Source organism: Schistosoma haematobium, chromosome 6, assembly GCF_000699445.3.
Source record: "Schistosoma haematobium chromosome 6, whole genome shotgun sequence".
Classification (NCBI taxonomy): domain Eukaryota; kingdom Metazoa; phylum Platyhelminthes; class Trematoda; order Strigeidida; family Schistosomatidae; genus Schistosoma; species Schistosoma haematobium.
Window position 1 is genome coordinate 15,605,355 of NC_067201.1, and position 17,903 is coordinate 15,623,257.

The 17,903-nt window shown below is 35.1% G+C and overlaps 1 protein-coding gene across 1 annotated transcript; it reads right to left on the bottom strand.

The window, feature by feature from the left end:
- Positions 1-839: 839 nt before the first annotated feature.
- KLHDC3_2 (kelch domain-containing protein 3) lies at positions 840-17,903 on the bottom strand (the record flags this gene model as incomplete). Its single annotated transcript, XM_051219464.1, has 8 exons — positions 840-1,054; positions 1,926-2,692; positions 3,776-4,475; positions 5,464-5,880; positions 8,853-9,154; positions 12,398-12,669; positions 15,176-15,511; positions 17,862-17,903. The coding sequence occupies 8 exons, from the start codon at positions 17,901-17,903 to the stop codon at positions 840-842; spliced, it is 3,051 nt and encodes a 1,016-aa protein (XP_051065577.1).

Below are 17,903 nucleotides of genomic sequence, written 5' to 3' on the forward strand. Positions count from 1 at the left end.
TTAGAAAAATGATACTAAATAATTTTATTAAAAAAGAGTTTGAGTTATCCTGTGGTTGATGTTTAGAACTGAATTTCGATCAGTTTTTAATACTAACTTGCACGGATCGACTCTAAATAGATATCAAGACACAAAACATTTAGAACGTATGGATTATGGTTAGTAGTGGAGATCAGAAATCGAATTTCGTCGTCGACTGGATTTACTTGAAACCCAGTGATGTTCATACCTGGATTAGTACTCAGTATATATCAACAACGGGTTAACTTAAACGCTTCCTAATAATAATAATACAAACATCAAGGCCGTTGAATAAGTTAGTGATCATCTGGACTCACTAGCTCAGTGGATAACGCATAGGACGTTTGAAGTGAATACAGTGACGTTTGAATCCCGGTGTGAATATCAGCGCTGAGGTACATGTACATTCAACCTATGAGTCTCGAATAGGACAGAGCAAGAATCCTGGATTTCCGTGCTGGCCAAAATCTACCTGTTGTGAAGTACGCTAAATGTTTATGTTTCCAACTGCTACGTTTGGAAATTCACGTATGAGTATGATAATCATAAATATCTAGAAACATATTACTTATCGGATTCAACTATTCATCAATGTCTTATAATAGTGAATGTTTTGGAATCCTGAAATCAAACCATTTATTAAAAAATATTAGATACAATATACAAATAAAACTAATTTCTCACTTTCTGTACCCTTCGACAAAACTCCTATATTAGGTATACAATTAATTTCCGAAAATCAGAATCCACAGAATCATCACCATCGTGATCAACATCATCATCATTAATTTCATCTTCAACGGTTGCAGATGGAGGATTTAAAGTAAAAAATTCTCGTTACTACTACCACCACTGTACATGTCAATTCCTGTAAAATTGAAAATATTCTCATTGTTGAGTATTTCTAACGCAAGTCTTTCACTGAGGAAATAATGTGAAGATCCTGATACGACGTGCGAAGTATTATTATTTGATGTAGATGACTCTAAATATCTACCGGAAATATCACTAGTTGAATTTACAGTAGACGAATCTGTGGATTGAGAACAAATTTTTGGAAAAAGTTATTTAATTTTTATAAACACAATAAAATTAAGGTCATTTTTGACATGGTAAGGATTCAAACAATGAATGTGAAGGAAGATAGAGTGGTGAGAGTTGTTGGTCTAAAAACAATTCATCACTGATATCGTGTGCAAGTGAAGTTGATCAGTTATGAGCAGAAATATTGAAAACTTCCAATTATGTGCCACACTTTATATCACCATAGCAAGATGAATACCACTGTAGTATTGATAAGAATATCAGTGTTGATAAAAATACGCTGGACATAGGAAATATGACTTGATAAGAATGAGTTCGAGGAACAGAAACATTACCAGATAATCTTAAGACTAACGGTCTAAGAGAATGCAAATAATGAACAGAGCTGCATCATTGTGACTGGTTTTTATTTATGTTATCCTGTCTCCGACCATAGATTACAATAACCGCTCGAACTCCAGCCACGTTGTCTGCACTTACGTATATTTTCAGTTCAGTGGTCAATAACTTTATGAACTAATGCTAGATTTTGGTTTAATCGATTAAAGACAATGGGTGAAATGGTTCAGAATCGACCATAGATGCCTAGATCTATTTACTATTTTCCTCACTCTAGATCTTGAATATCAATATTTCATTAGACATACTTTTCGATTCTGTCATCATGAACCATTTCCTCAATGTTCAGTCTTCTCCCTAAAATTACTGCTGGATTTATTTCGACTCCATTACTATTCATCTCGTGTTTATGTGATATGTTGACTTGAGACAATGCACATGTGTACTAGGCTATACGTTGATTATAACTGACTAAAAGAATTCATACTCACTATAAACACTTACCGTCCACAAATACTTACCTCTTATTGTGAAATGTACAGGAGGCGTCGAAAATGTATTACTATTGTTGTCACTGTATAAATGAACAGGATCTGTGTATAAAGGTTGTAAAATTTCTTGTTGATTCAATAACAATTTATTATCGTCAAATATTAAATGAAATGAAGTTTGAATAAAATGTAAATATTTCAATAAAACGGATGCTACAGTCTGTTGTACAGAGTTTTTATTTGGATAAGATAGTATATTGGAGTTATAAGTCGATTTTGAAGTGGATGATGATGAGAAGAATGAATTATTATTATTATTGTTATTATTATTATTAATGTCATTATAAATGACATCTAAGGTACTAGTTTTAACATAAGATGTTATCTGATTTACATCAATATAAACATGAGTTGCATAATTTTCCAATTCTTCCATATCAATATCAGAGTATATAAAAAATGTTTTATAAGTTAAGAAATTATGATGATGTTGACTATCATTATCATCGTCATCATCATCACTAAGAAACATAGTAGAATTGCACACTGTTGATGACAATGAATTAGTTGTTGTAGTAGGACACTTGGAATATGTATATTTTAATCCACGTTCTACCGCTTCGAACAATCCATAAATCACTGAATTGAGACAGGTATTAATTAGCTGTGATGATGTGTATATATCAGATGCATGATTAATACAACATGGTTTTTCTAAATTAATTATTTCATGTGAATTTTGAGAAAATGTGTATTGTTTTAATATTAAAGGTTTGTAGTTTTGATTTGTTTCGGAGCTAAAACACAAAAAGTACATAATAACGCAAGTAGAAAATACTCCCGAAAAACATTCTGGAGCAGTTGTGTTTATTGAGTTGGAAGGTTTAACAATAATGTTAGCGCCAGCTTCAGATAGAACCGAATTATTCAAATTTCCCCTTGTGCAATTAAAGGCTTGATTGGTCGATATTGATCTTAACTGACTATTATTGACTCTTACCTAATTGAAATCAATGTTGACCAGAGAAGCTGTTATTTATATGTGGAAAAATTAGAATAATTCAGTTTTATCTGAAGCTTGTGTTAACAATATTGTCTAGAAAGACAAGGAAAGCTTCACCATTAGACCACACAGCTACTATTTTTTTAAATATTTAAGAACATTAATAACAGTTTTTGTTCTCTAGTGTATATAAATTATTTAACCAGTGGCCCTTTCACCTGAAATCTGTAAAGTTGGGATTCGGGGGATCGGGAATACGAATCAACTAATATTTCAGTAATTGTACCTGTCAATGAAGCCCTTATAACATTACTGACCAATAATTTTACTGGGTATTTTGTGTTATGACCACTATTTTGATGGTAAAAAATGTAAATTCCTGAAACCTCAATATTTTACCCAATTATATACATTGCCACAGTGAACCATCAACAGTAAACTTCACCATTTTAGGATTTTATTTATTCTATATAAAATCTGGTACAACTAAGTACGAAAAACAGTATACACAAATAAAATTTGTGTTCAGGCTGGTATATTGATCGGGGGTCTTAAACAAAGAAGGTATCTTTCTGAGTCTTTCACCTAAAGAACTAGATCACTAGGGATTGCGACACCATCAAGAGCTGGCGTCATATGTTAGCCAGTTACCAAAAGTAGGTTCGTATACCATTCGTTCCTTCAGGATCGTGAAGCCCATGTACACTAATGTTTCGCAATTGAGGTTTTTTAACTCTACTAGATTAACCCGCTGTAACCACCGACCTGGTTTAGGCGCTAGATGTCCGCTTTTTAGGCATAACTCATCACTTCCCAATGATAAAAAAATAAACTAATTAACCGACAAATTCGCACAAATAAAAACTAATGAACGTACTTAAACAAAAGACAACCAGGTGACATTGGACAGTTTGCAACAAAAATAATATGAAATTTTGATAATGAACAGGGTGTAGAATTCCTTTCACAACTGGTATCATTACTAATATCACTGCGACTCGTTGTTTTATGAGCGGAGAACATATTTGTTATAGTTAACCAGGCCAAATGAAATAGATGGATCGTTTCATCAACAGTAACATTATTATTATTATTACTGGTGTTGTTGCTAGTACTATGTGGATTCATGTGATTGAATTGATGAGAATGTATAGATTGGAAATATTTAATAAATGGCGAATCATTATTATTATTATTATCAGATGTGTTAGTTGTTAGATTAAATAATTGAGACAATTCATCAAAGCTTATAACAAATAAGTTAGACAACAGGATAAAATCATTAATTAGCAACGGAATCAAACCATTTAATAAATGAGAATTGCATAAATAGGATGGAATGATAATAATAAGATAGAAAGTTGTCACTGGCGTATTTGATGGTGATGAAGAGGACGACGATGGTGTTGCAGAAGTAGACAGAGATGAATTTGTGGTAGAATTTGAAGATATGACATTACCATGATCAGGATCAGGAATCGGAGAAGTCGATTGGACGCATAAAATTGAAACAAATGATTTCAATGAGGAACTGGTTCTTCTCAAGCCAAGTACTTCATTCTGAGTTCGATTATTACCTTTTTTTTAAAAAGGCAAAAGGAGGAATATAAAACAAAAAATCATTAAAATTTGACAGAACTAAATTATGATTATATCTATAGAGTGAGATTGTTTTTTTAATAAAAAGAAGGATTTATGGCATTATATGAAAAGTGATTCATAGTATGTTGACATGAAAACTGGCCAAATTACTACATGATTTAAATAGTTGAGTAAATTGGTAATTTGTTGAGGAAAATGAGATACAATCACAAAATAGATTTTTAGAGAACAAAACCATTAATTCAACTGAATACATGCGCGAACAAAAAATTCTAATTTTTATGGCGAAGTCTTCGTCAGCATGAGGGGTTCGGTGGGACTGATGAATTTCCAGAGTTTACATCATAGATTGATCTCAATTAGGCAACCATTGAAAACCGAGAAGCATTGTACAGCTGTCTCATTTTAATATGGGACTCCTCAGTAGCGAGTATTCACGACTACACTGGTGATCAAATTCATGATTTTCAGGTCTCGTCATGAGCACCTAAACTGCAGACTACTGGGTCGGCATCCAAAAAACAATCTAAAATTAAGATTTTAATGACATTGGAAGGTGTAATTAATAGATCAGGTGAAAGTAGGACATGGTTGGTTAATAAGCAAGGAAAAAACATATCCGGCTACAATAAATACACGCGACTGTCTTATGCGCAAAAGCAACTACACTTATTGAGAGCTTTATGCTGTGCTTTTGGCCTATACCTTATCTTTGGTCAAACAACTTATTTGAGTATAACGTGATCAAGTACCGTGTCCAGTCGGTATCTAGTATCCAGCATGGGACGGTGATCTCAATCCAACCTTGTTACGTTATTATAATAATACAGACACACTTAATGTACTTCGTGAAGTTTGTTATGTTTTTCTACCCCAGTAGCAAATAAATACCATGAATACAAACATCTCAAATTGTTTTATGAAAAAAAAGATTAGGAAAAATCAGTAGTAAAATGCACAAACCCCAATTCAGACTGAATAAACTTCTATGAGGAAGCATTCCAAAGGATGTTGAATACTCGTTGGTAGATCGTGAATCGTTATGGCCATTATTGTTGACAAGAGATATTTTCTCATTAAGTGCTCTTGGTTGTGTTCCACCAAATACAAATACCCGAGGTTGTTGTTTGATTAACGTGGGATTATAATCGCGATGAGTACTAGGTGGAGCCATATATAGACACGCTACAGCACGTCTACGGGCAGAAGGTAGATGGATGTGCAGATTTGATGATTTCATACTAGGCATATAGGAAAGTTGTATCCAAGACAAGGTAGACAAATTGAAGCGCCAAACATCTTGATAGTGTAGCTGGAGACTTTGACCTGTCTGTGATCGAACAGCACCAAAGGCAATATATAAATTACCATTGTAGGACCCTAAATATTTTATTAAAATTTAACAAAATAATTTTTTTGGAAATTTGCTACTAAATGTATGACATGTAATGCAAAAGTGAAGATAGAACATAAAATGTATACAGACCAAAATACTTTGAAAGTCATGCTGTAAGAAAACTAAAACAAATAACAGGACCAAGTATATTTTAGATGATTACACAATGAGGTACACATGTGTGTTGATATAAGGTTAGATAAAGGTTGGACAATTGAAATGATAATTGGTATGTATACAGAAACCAGACAATCGGAGTTATATCGTCGAGTCAAAGTATGAAGAATCGGTACAGTTCCAATCAAAATCATACAAACACTTACATTATTATTCCAGAATTGATAAAAGGAGAGAAGTCAGAATGATTGAATTAGTTATGGACTAACACTATAAATTTGGAAGGCTCTCCCGGTGTCCCACATTGTACGAACATTCCATGTACCTAAATAAATGGTTGCTCTGGTTGTCAGATGGGGCATCGGCCTCGTAACCTCCGAAGGAATTCGGCTTTCATCATGAGGCGTCATAGTTCTTCTAAATGAAGACCTTCTGACTCCCGGGGCAGAGTTTAAAAGGTTTGAATAATTTTTTTCTGGTTAGCGTTTTTTTGGCGAGTTAGTTTTCTACGGGATGAGGACGCTAACCCCATGCCCAACCCTCCTCCTTTACCCGGGCTTGGGACCGGCAGTAGCCCCGGGGACTTTAGGCGGCCTATGCTCCATTGGGAGTAACGGGCGTAAGTAAGTAAGTAATACTATAAATATATTCCTGTTGTAACTATTAAGTAGCTATATTATACGTATATTTATATTCATTTTATTATAAGCATTTATTTGACCTATTGACTATTATGATACTGTTTATTATTCTTAAGATATTTCCAATTTATTAGTAACAAACTCTTACATTTAAAGACACTTTTTAGTTTGATCTTGTATAATTGTTATATTCTACTTGTGGTATGATGCCGTCTGGTTTGTTTGTATATAAGCACACTATGCTTGAAATATATTACTAGTCTGCTCTGGCAGGTTTGTACATCATTAGTCTGGTCGTATAGGTCGGTGTCTTTAACTGACGGTCGTATCACGTAATATAATTAATCGAGCATAAGGACATAACAAAAATCAAATGCTTTGAACATGCATAATTAATAATTCCAGTGTTTAGTTAATTGTAATATTTGTGATTAAGTATCGCAGCAAAGAACACATAAAACAACTTAGGTTTTCTGTAAATCTTAAAGTTTGAATTTTTCTAAGACATGAGAGTATATATATACATATATATGTCGACATAAGTAGTATGTAATACCAATCAAAAGTTGAATGGCTGGCAGCAAAAGGCTAAGAAGAACAAGTTGAAGAGAATAGAAGAGGAAATAGAAAGGAATTGTGAACTGGAAGAATCATACAATGTGAAGGAAAAATGGTGTAAATTTGAAAATGAACTATTCAGTGTATGGTTCTTGCATTTAACCAACATATTCTATAACTTTGTATTAAAATATAGTTATTGCCCCCACCTGTGTTCTCGTTCACAACATATCTAACGGACCGACAGTTACTCAAACACATATACATACATTGTTAGCTTCGGTTTGGGCGCCAGTGGCAGTATTTCAGCCCTCACACAAATCGAGTGACGAAGTGTGGCGCATATATACTTTGTGCCTCCTTGTACCGGTGTTTATGTGTTGAAATAAATAATAAAATAAACAAAGACATATAGACACATATTTGCTTGCTAAATTATTTTCACTTATTCATTTTCTTACTTAGCTAATCATTGGTCATGTAGTTTGAGTCACCTGTTTGAAATAAATCATTTTGACAACTTTGTTCCAACTTTGAAAATATTATATACCGTAAGCAATCATTGTAATAATTGTAATCAGGTCGGACTGTCTACGAAATATAAGCATAAGTATGCAACACCCCGCTGAAAAGCTGCAGGTTAATAGAGCTTAATTATAGATGCCTCTGAAGCATTATTCGTGTATGTTAGGACTAGTGAGTGAGGAGTGTTGAAACTTAAACGTAGGATACTAGGGACGTATGGCAAGTCGATTGATAAGGTAGTGAGTCTTTATCGACTGAGATGATTAGGACATGTATCACGTATGCTCAACAAGCACCTACCTCGATGCACAGTGATGGCTAGTATAGTAGGCTGATAGAAAACTATGGTCGGCCAAACCAGGATATGGGACCAGTTCATGAATTCATTGACTATTGAATTGAACTGTGTAGGTAGTTTCAGACTAACTAGTTTGTGTCCGTGTGACTATTGTAATCAATGGTAAGAAATGGAGTGAAGTAGTTCAGAATTGTTAGCAATGAAGCGGTTCCACTTACTGATTGTTTCCTTAGATTTTAAGGTTTTTAGAAATGTTTTATGACGCAAATACATATTTTCTTGAGTTTTTTTTTTCTATTACCAATTGCACTATTACTACTCTGATATCCTCCTTTACTGCGCTGCGATAATTTTAATTGATAAACATATGTAACATGTTCTACGTTGCGCATGACAGACTGAAATCTTTATAACTGGTTTTCTTACATTTAACAGATTACAGCTAGAAATCATTCATTTATTAAAAATGTCCTGGGAAATAGCTAAATACTGGATAGATATACTTCATATTCAATGCCCAATCCATCTATTCCAAAATGTTACATATCGAGACAGAATGTGGATAAACACATTATCTGCATCACAACAGATTTACAAACTGATCAATGATTATTATTTCTTCTTAAATAAGATGCTTCATCCATCCCAAACACAAGTTACTCATTCAATTGAAGTAAACGAGCTCATTTCTAGGTGGTAAAATAGCGTTTCAACAAAAACCTTGTATAACCCTATAATACCACAAAGATTTGTACAAAGGAAAACTTTCAGTGCAGTGAGAAAAATTAGATGAATTTACAATGTGAAAGACTCCTACGTCCGTAAGGTGAATTTAACTTTGATGATGTTGATGATGACGACGACTCCACAAATGATGACTTTGGATCATATGTGAATCCATTAACTTTATTGAATATTTGTGAAAGCAGAACTTCTGGTGATTGTAAACCATGACCTGGATGACGAATTATCCAAACTGCATAACCACTTGACCAACGGGAATGATAGTTTGATGTTAGTTTATCATATTTTGGTGTATATGATCTGTTTTCTACATTACTATGAATAAATTTCCACAAACAACATGGACGAGAGGGAGAATTTGCCCAGAATTCAGGTCTATAAAAAAGAAGTGGACAAAAAAGTAAATGGGATAAGTTACTACGAAATCCAGTTATATGGACAAAAATTTGCTCTATATTCTAAAGAAACACCAACTAGTTACGGGTCAACGAACAAGCTAGTTTTATATGGCTTTTGGTGCTCATTAAATCCTATCGATACAGTATTTCTGAGAAGTGATCACCGAAATACGTGATCAGATACTGTATCGTACGGTAAATAATATTTCACAGCTTATGATGACCAAAAAGTAAACCCTAAGCATATTTCCATTGTTCTTCGTATTGAAGAATAGGAGATATTTATAACTCCAAGGAGACTCAAATCCTTCTAAAAATCCAAAATCGTGTCGCCTACAGCCCCAGTCAAAGAATTTTCCACAAATGTTTAATGTAACTCATTTACCAAATGCCATTTCGATCACTCGGTTTTTAATAAAACTATCTGATTCCCCAAACTGAAGTACGTGGGGAAGTTTCTGAATATGAGACCACTACATCACCTGTGAGTTAATGTAGCTGTAATATTAGATAATTGGTTGTTGTTCGAAGGGCTCTGTATCTAAGTTTCGACCACTTGCCACAACAATCATCCTTAAAATGCAATAAACACTTGTGACGAATAATAACACGCAAAAACATCAAGGTCAAAATTTCCGGCAAATCGCATCAGAAAACACAATACCAAACGCATGGTTCTCTGACACTGATAAAATAAAAGCAGATGCATTTGATCAATGAAAACCAGTCATACATACAAATTCAAGACTTAAAATATGACAATAAGAAAAGTGGATGGAATTGTAACGAAAATAAACAGAAATTATCACTCGTACTTTAAGAGGAGTTAGTCAGCCAGCTACGAAGTAGGACACATATATGCATCGGTCCAAGTTGCCACACCTCATTAACACAACAAGATGAACACCGGATTCATAAAAGTAGTTAATTCAGAGGTGGTAATATATAAAAGAAAGATTGTATATAAGGATATAGTACAGGAAGAAAGAATTAGTTCGTAGAAAGAAATGTATAAAGCAATTTTAATCTCACAGTTTAAGGGAGGACAAAGAATGTATACACTGACGCCATTGTGATAGATTCTGAGCCATGTCACAGAGTTTCCAACCATCGGTTACGATAGTCACGCGGACCACAACCAAGTAGTCTGCATCTATCAACATTGCTAGGACTAGACGTTAGTGACTTCAAAGACTGATGCCACGTTTTAGTTTGGCCGCCCCTAACTTTCTTCCAACCATCACCAACACTAGTCATCAGCATTGCGCGTCGTGGTAGTCGGTATTCAGGCATACGTAACACGTGGCCCAACCATCTCAGTCGGTGAAGATTCACAACCTCACCAACTGATTTACCATCATTCCCTAATACCCTATGTCCAACCTCACTACTATTTAGCCGGTGATCCCAGCAGATGCGAGCGATATTTCTAAGGCATCTGTGTTCAGATACTAGTAGCTTACGAGTACCTTCTACTCTTAATGGCCGTGTTTCGCTGCCGTAAATTAAAACAGAACGGACTGCCGCGCAGTATACTCATCCCTTAATTGATAGACGGATATCTCGCATTCGCCATAGGTGAGGTAAGTTAGCAAAAGCCAAACGAGCTTTCGGAATCCGTGCAGAGAATTCGTCAGACACCAACCCATTAGGGCTAATCAGACTTCTAAGATAAGTGAAGTTGTCGACGCGTTCGACTACTTCACCCCCTATCCTTAGTTCAGGTGTTGACGCAGGACAGTCCTGGAGCAATAACTTTACGAGGGACAAATGTAATGCTACCAGTGGATCACAATAAAGCTGAATTCATCAGTTTAAAGAGACGTACATTCCAGTTTTGCGACTTTCATTTCAAAAGCTATACCCGTTCCATTAACTAAAAACATAGATAAGATTCATAATGACATTTGGAGCAAGTACTACTTTTGAACATGTTAGTGGGATAAATCTACATACATCCTAATGGTCGTTGGGATTACTTACTTTGTTTAAAATAAGCATACTAAAAAACTCCAGTATCTAAATTGCTAATATCCAAATGAATCATTTCTAACTTCGATATACTTAACAATAAGCAAACAAATCGATATTCTATTCTTAGATAAAGCGAATCTTAAAGAAAAATCTTGCATACGGGAATTAATGAGGACCAAAAGGCAATGAACTAAGCGAGTAGCTATTGAGTTTTAATATTCTTGAATGTGGAGCAAATGAGTAACTAACTAATGAAAAAAAGATGTCTTGCCTGTGGAGAACAGAGAAACGTTTTAAGGATATAACCATCAGATTTTATTGATAATAATAAAATGGAATGACAAGTTACTTTGAAACCACTGTTGAACAAGTATAAAAGAAAAAGCAGGTGAGCGGAAAGTTAGATTACCAAGTCGACGACAATTAATGTTAGACAGAATATTTCTTAAAAAAGATGGGACAATGATTCACTCTCAACCCAAAAAACTGGAACGATGGGATGAACATTTTGAAAAATAGTTTAACTGTTCTCTAACCACCATTTTGTTGCTCACTTTTACCAAGCAATGTCAACATAAATCCCTCGATTCTTAGAGAAGTAGAAAAAGCCATAGCCCATGTAAAGCAAGAGGGAGGGAAACAGGCCCTGATTGATTAACCCTAGAGATCTTTAAGTATTGTGGTCGAGTTTTGGCTGTTAAAATACCTGAGAATTTAACTAAAGTCCGGGAACTGTTTATATTTCCAGATGCAGTCAAAATCTACATTATGATTACGCTCCACCGTAATAACACATTGCCCCGTTTAGACAATATTAAAGAGAGGCAACCTAATTCTATAAAACTGCTTGTGGTGGACATTTGAAACTACGTTTGGAGACCACAGATCTTATCATTGAAACAATGAGTTAACTAGGGCTTATATATATATATATATATATATATATATATATATATATATAAAATAATTTATGTATAGTTTAAATTGATCGACACATACCCACACCAGTTTCCTGTTTCTTCTTCCCACAGGATGCAGAAGTAACCCACCGGAGGTAGTACCCAAATAATCGATCATTTCCCAAACCACAAAAATTACATTTTGCCGGAGTTAGCTTCTGTCCTTCCGAAATATTCGCCGTATCAGAGGAGGAGTAATCTGATACATTGACAAGAGGAATAAGCTCCCATAGAGCAGAATCATAGACATCACATGATGGGTGATTAGGTGACTTCGTCCACCAAACAGAAATATACGACCTTGGTGACTAGTAAGACATGCGAAATCACGAGGTAAAGGAGTTCTAGGATGGGATGTTTGATCATGTGATATGTTATCATTCCAATGCCATTCAAATATTTTTGCGGAGTCTATACCGAATTGTCGACTCCTATTCGTATCGAATGGAATGCTAAGGGAAAGATCTGAAAACGATAACAAATCATCACGAATTTCTATACGTGTCCAGTTCCAAGTAATGAAATCCAGTCGATAAACTGAATTGTCATAATTATTAAACTGAAAGATAAAATATTTAGAAGAATTTGATAAATGAGATGTTTTAGTGAGGAAAAATGGAACTTTATTTTTCGAAGGCTTATTATTCAAAGTTTAGTTAATGTACTTGGTTTTATGGTCGTCGAGATCGGCTCAATTTTGAGATAGATTTTTTACGAATTAACTAATACTGAAAAACTACTGAGAACCAGAATGCACTAAGCAGCCGTTCTGTCTTAGTTTTAGTAGTGCACACCTATAACTCAGCTGGAGGTAGAACTCTCTAGATATTCAGATCTAAGTGATTAAGGTCTCATTGAACAAAAATTTAACGGTTAACATTTTAAATTCAAATCAGTTCGTAATAAAACGTGACGATCATGAAGTGTCACTAACGATCCATGTATCACCTCAGAATGGTGGAATCGCATCAGTCACAACAATTGCCGTTTATATGAACATCTAGTTTACCTATAGCTAAGCAGATAAAATGGTTTCTGTACTTACACAATTATTTGAAAAATTAGGAGGGAGGTCCAACAGACATATAGCAAAATGAAGAAAATGCTAGAGATTAGTAATGCCTTTACATATTAAACTTAGACTACATATAACTGTAAAACGGGTTTTGTATCTAACTAAAGATAGACAGTAAGACAGGCCATGAAAAGGTTGGCGGTAATTATTTATCAGTAGTTTATCCGTCTTTACATCAAACAAAAAGATTGGTACGATATCATACAAGGATATGTAATACATGTAGTGTTTAAATAGTACGAACCATACAGAATAACAAGTCTATAATTTTCTGATTTGTAGTCTAGGTAAAATATTAATATAAAATACTACAGTGGAGTCCTAAATATATCCACAGGTTTTCGGTGCAAAGAGCTGAAAACGTAATTGATGATAACTTTGAAACGATGTATTGACACCTTGTTCACTGTTCGGACCACTCATAGATCGGTCATTGATAGTTAACACACTTTTGTACTATTGAGACGCACAAGCTGCCAAACAACCATAAAAAGTAAACTCTCCCTAAAATATGGAGTTTTGCAGATAAGACTTTAGTAAACATTGAGCTTAACAACAATAGGTAAGAGGTTAATGTAGTCACAAACGAGAGGCTTATCACAAAAATAAATTGACACTTATTTATTTACGCTGAAGAACTGACTTACATTCAGTCACTAAGCGTCAGAAATACAATTTTCTACACGTTGAGATGTTACAAAACTACACTTACTATTACATTGATAGTTGTTATTTAGTTGCTGGGAAAAACCTCTATATTAGTACATAAAAATAATAATAATAATAATAATAATAATAGCTTTTATTCAATATTATTTGTGTAGTACAGATATGGAATTGTGAGCATACAATATCTCAATAATTTTTGTTTTAAACTTCCTATATATATATATATATATATATATATATATATATATATGCGTAAAATGAGTAAATAAACATATATATAATCCAATGAACTGTTTAAAAAAGAGCTTATGAAACAGTGAATAAACAGTGGGCTTGATTCTAAGCTTTTGGTTAGCCTAGCTTTTACAACCTGTTTGTTGCATAGTATTTGCGTTTAATACGATATTGTAGGGGTTTGCGAATTTTTCTTGAGTGGATGGGTTCTAATAAAACAGCATCTCGTCATGCCAGCGGAAATGCAAGAAAGATGTTTATGAAGTGGGTGGTAAGTATCAGACAAAACAACACTTGGGAAATCTTCAAATACCTATTCACAAACACGTCCATGATGAAATCAAAAGACTAATTTTATAGCCTTACTAATTGCCTTTGGTGTTTTGCGTGACAGTAAAGTAATCGCATTAAAATGGTCATACATTTGTTCACTAAGCCTGGCTAAATGTTCGAGAACACTTATTCACGAATAAGTGGACCCTGACTATATTATACAATGCATTATTACGGATTCAGAGTCCGTATAGACGATATGACCGTTTTTTACTTGGTGTTATTTACGATATGCTACGATTGTGTCCAGAAACTAACTACCATTTGTATTAAAAATATGGGAAATACCCTGCCTAAGAAATCCTGTTCAAGTGATTTCAATTAGAAACGCGTATGAGAAATCACAGAGTTTCATCAAACTGTATTTTAAATGGAACTTAAAAATTCAGTTAACGCAAGTTGAAAAATTACAAACGAAGCGACCAAAAGTTTGGGTAGCTTCATGACTAATTGTAATAGCTGTGGATAAGTTTTACTGTCAACACACGGCTAAACAGACACAAAATAAACGTGATGGTATTTAATAGTTACTTGCCAACGTAGTTAAGAGAGGTACAATATTAATATCGTATACAATAAGAAGCATCGCAGTTAACAGCGATACTTGAATATAACTTCAGAATAAGATAAAAAACATTATTTCATTTGTGATGAAAATAGAAATAAACATGGAAATTAATGCTCCAAAATACTCAATATTTATTGGTAAACTAGACCGCACAACTGAGGTTACAATTAACGTGGAGAAACTTACGATATCCTCGAAGCCACCAAATATAAACATTGCATCTTCTAAAACAGTAGCTGAATGACCATCTCGAGCACTCGGTACGCTACCAACCGTACCTCTTACTTCAGCCCAACAGGGAGGATGAAGCTTTTTAGCATTGAAAGTATGATTTAATTTTAGGCTACCGGACAATGCAGACCGACTAACCGATTGACAGAGAAACTTCGAACCAGGATCGAACATGTACAGCTGATTAGGGCATACTCGCTGTTGCATTCTTCCACCGAAAAGCCAACCTCGACCACGCCAAGCAACAACAGTATGACCGAATCTAAGACTAGGTTGGATAGAACCACTACTCTACAATACAGAAAACAAATGTCAGTCAGTGTAATCAACTGTAAAATAAGTGTATTCTAAGAGATTTTTTCTAAAGATTGTTCAGCAATCGAACTATGGTACGTTGAAAAATCTGTTTTAATGATATTCGATTTTACTTTCCAATAATTTGATATCAAGTAAGATACAAGCAAGATATATAGTCACAGTTGATGTAATTCACCAAAAATGTTAACTTGTACCAGGTAGTCTCAAAGCATGTTCTTACTAAAAGTTAAACAAATCTTGAAGGGGCAAATTCATCACATATCACGTGCTAGCGCCGATACATATCCAACATTTACGCCCAACTGTTTCTTCATTTACGTCTTTGATACCTGGACACGTAACTTTATCTTTTACCTGTTATTATTAATTTGCTTTATCGTTAATTAAATGAAACAAAATTATGTAATCTCAAGTCTTGGATTTCACAGCAATTATTTTGGTAATTGAATTCACGAGTCGATCAAGCTTTTCAGACACCATTAAAAACTTGGCAAGCACCTCCGACGTCAGTTTCGTTTCCATTTCGAGACGTCTCATCAGTGCTCCCTTACGGTACCCGCACGCAAGACCCGAACCCGGGACCTTCGGTCTCGCGCGCCCAGGCTCAACCTTTACAGTCCACTGAGCCTACATTCAACGGTGTTGATTTTTAACTTTAATCGATCCCTATTTATTTATTTTTGGACACATAAAAAGATTGGTAAAAAGAAGGCACCAAAATATATATGCGCTACACAAATCAAATGAGATTTATATGAGGGCTGGGATAATCTCCGGGTGCCCTGACCGACGCAGGTGGTTTTCTTAGAGGGCCACCCCGAGCCTCCGACCTAGACGTCTAATCCACAAGACAGTGGAGCAACGATAGGAGATGAGCGTCCCACGGAAGCCAGTGGTCAAATGAAAATAGGTTTATACGCCCACTTCTTCCTAAGGATCCTGGAGCCCATGTGAACGATTGGTCTGGATTCAGGGTTTTCTAACTCCATTAAGTGGATTTTTCCGTATCCACGACTTCGGCTAAAGCTCCGGTAATCCGCCTTTCTTCCTCTCACTTTCATGAAAATACCTCCCGCCGCGAGAAGGTAGTGTTAGGGCTTTCCCAGGAGTGGTTGTGTGCCAGCGTGACCATGTGAGAGCATTTTAAGAGGGAAATGACTCTCCCCACCCTCAACCGTATCGAGGCATTTTGGGGCATGATGCATGATCTTGCGAATTCCTTTAATCATTGTTTGGGGTGGATAAATGTCTCCACCCGACACTGGATTTGACTCCACTGGTAGAGCTCTTTTTCACAGAAACTCCAGTTTATGTCCCGATTCATGAATCCAACTGTTAAAATAACTACAATCCCACAAATCTCCATTCTGAATTGAACACAATTTAGAAGGTTAGTCCATGTGCGAATGTTGAGATATCCAACTATTATATGAGCGCTATACATAAATTGATGTATGTGTTTTACTTACCGGTTACATGTTCATACGCTTGGCTTCAGACCACCGTGTTTGGTGATACTATCCGGCTGCCCAAAGGCAGTATGTATAGATAGTTAAATGGGACTTGGTGGTTGAGCTTCTTTTGAATCATAGTGTTAATTTTTACCGCTATCACTGTTCAACTTCGTGATGACATGATGAATAACAATCAAACGCGGGAGTCAAGCAGCCCAATTTTATTGGCTAACAAACGACCTAACCGTGCGCACTAGTACCGTCACCATATATTCTATTATAATAGTCGGAAGAATATGCTAAATAACTAGTGTAAACTGAATAATTAAACAAAACATTGATTTTCAGTGACTCACTCATACATAGTATAACCGATATTAAAATATTTCAAACTTAACTTCCTTAAATCTCAGAAACTTCAGCCTAGAGCCTTAAGTAAATATCAGGCTTACACAAATCAAACCAACCAAACGCCAACTTCAAAAACACGATGTGGATCAATTTTCCAAGTACATGTAGTGCTATACCTACGAATTTAATGTCCATACTCCCTAAATCAGCCCTGACCAAGCCCAAAGACATAGGGCAAACAAATACATACGGCCACTACCATGAACCCACAGAAATTTTAGAACCCACGAGAAGTTTAAAGAACACGAATGTTTACGCCCGAAAATTAACTTATTGGGATTGAATATACCTCTTCGGTTTGTGGAGCGATCAAGCGGCTTCTTAAATGGAGGACCTCTTACATAAGTGTCCATATAGTGACAAGAGTGAGCAGGTGCCAAGCCAGCAAAGTTGGGTTGCCTGGACTTACAGAAATTGAAAATAAAAATACTAATCCAATCACACGTTATTTTACTTACTTCTAGGATGGGATCAGGTCCCCAAGTTTGATACAGTCCCAT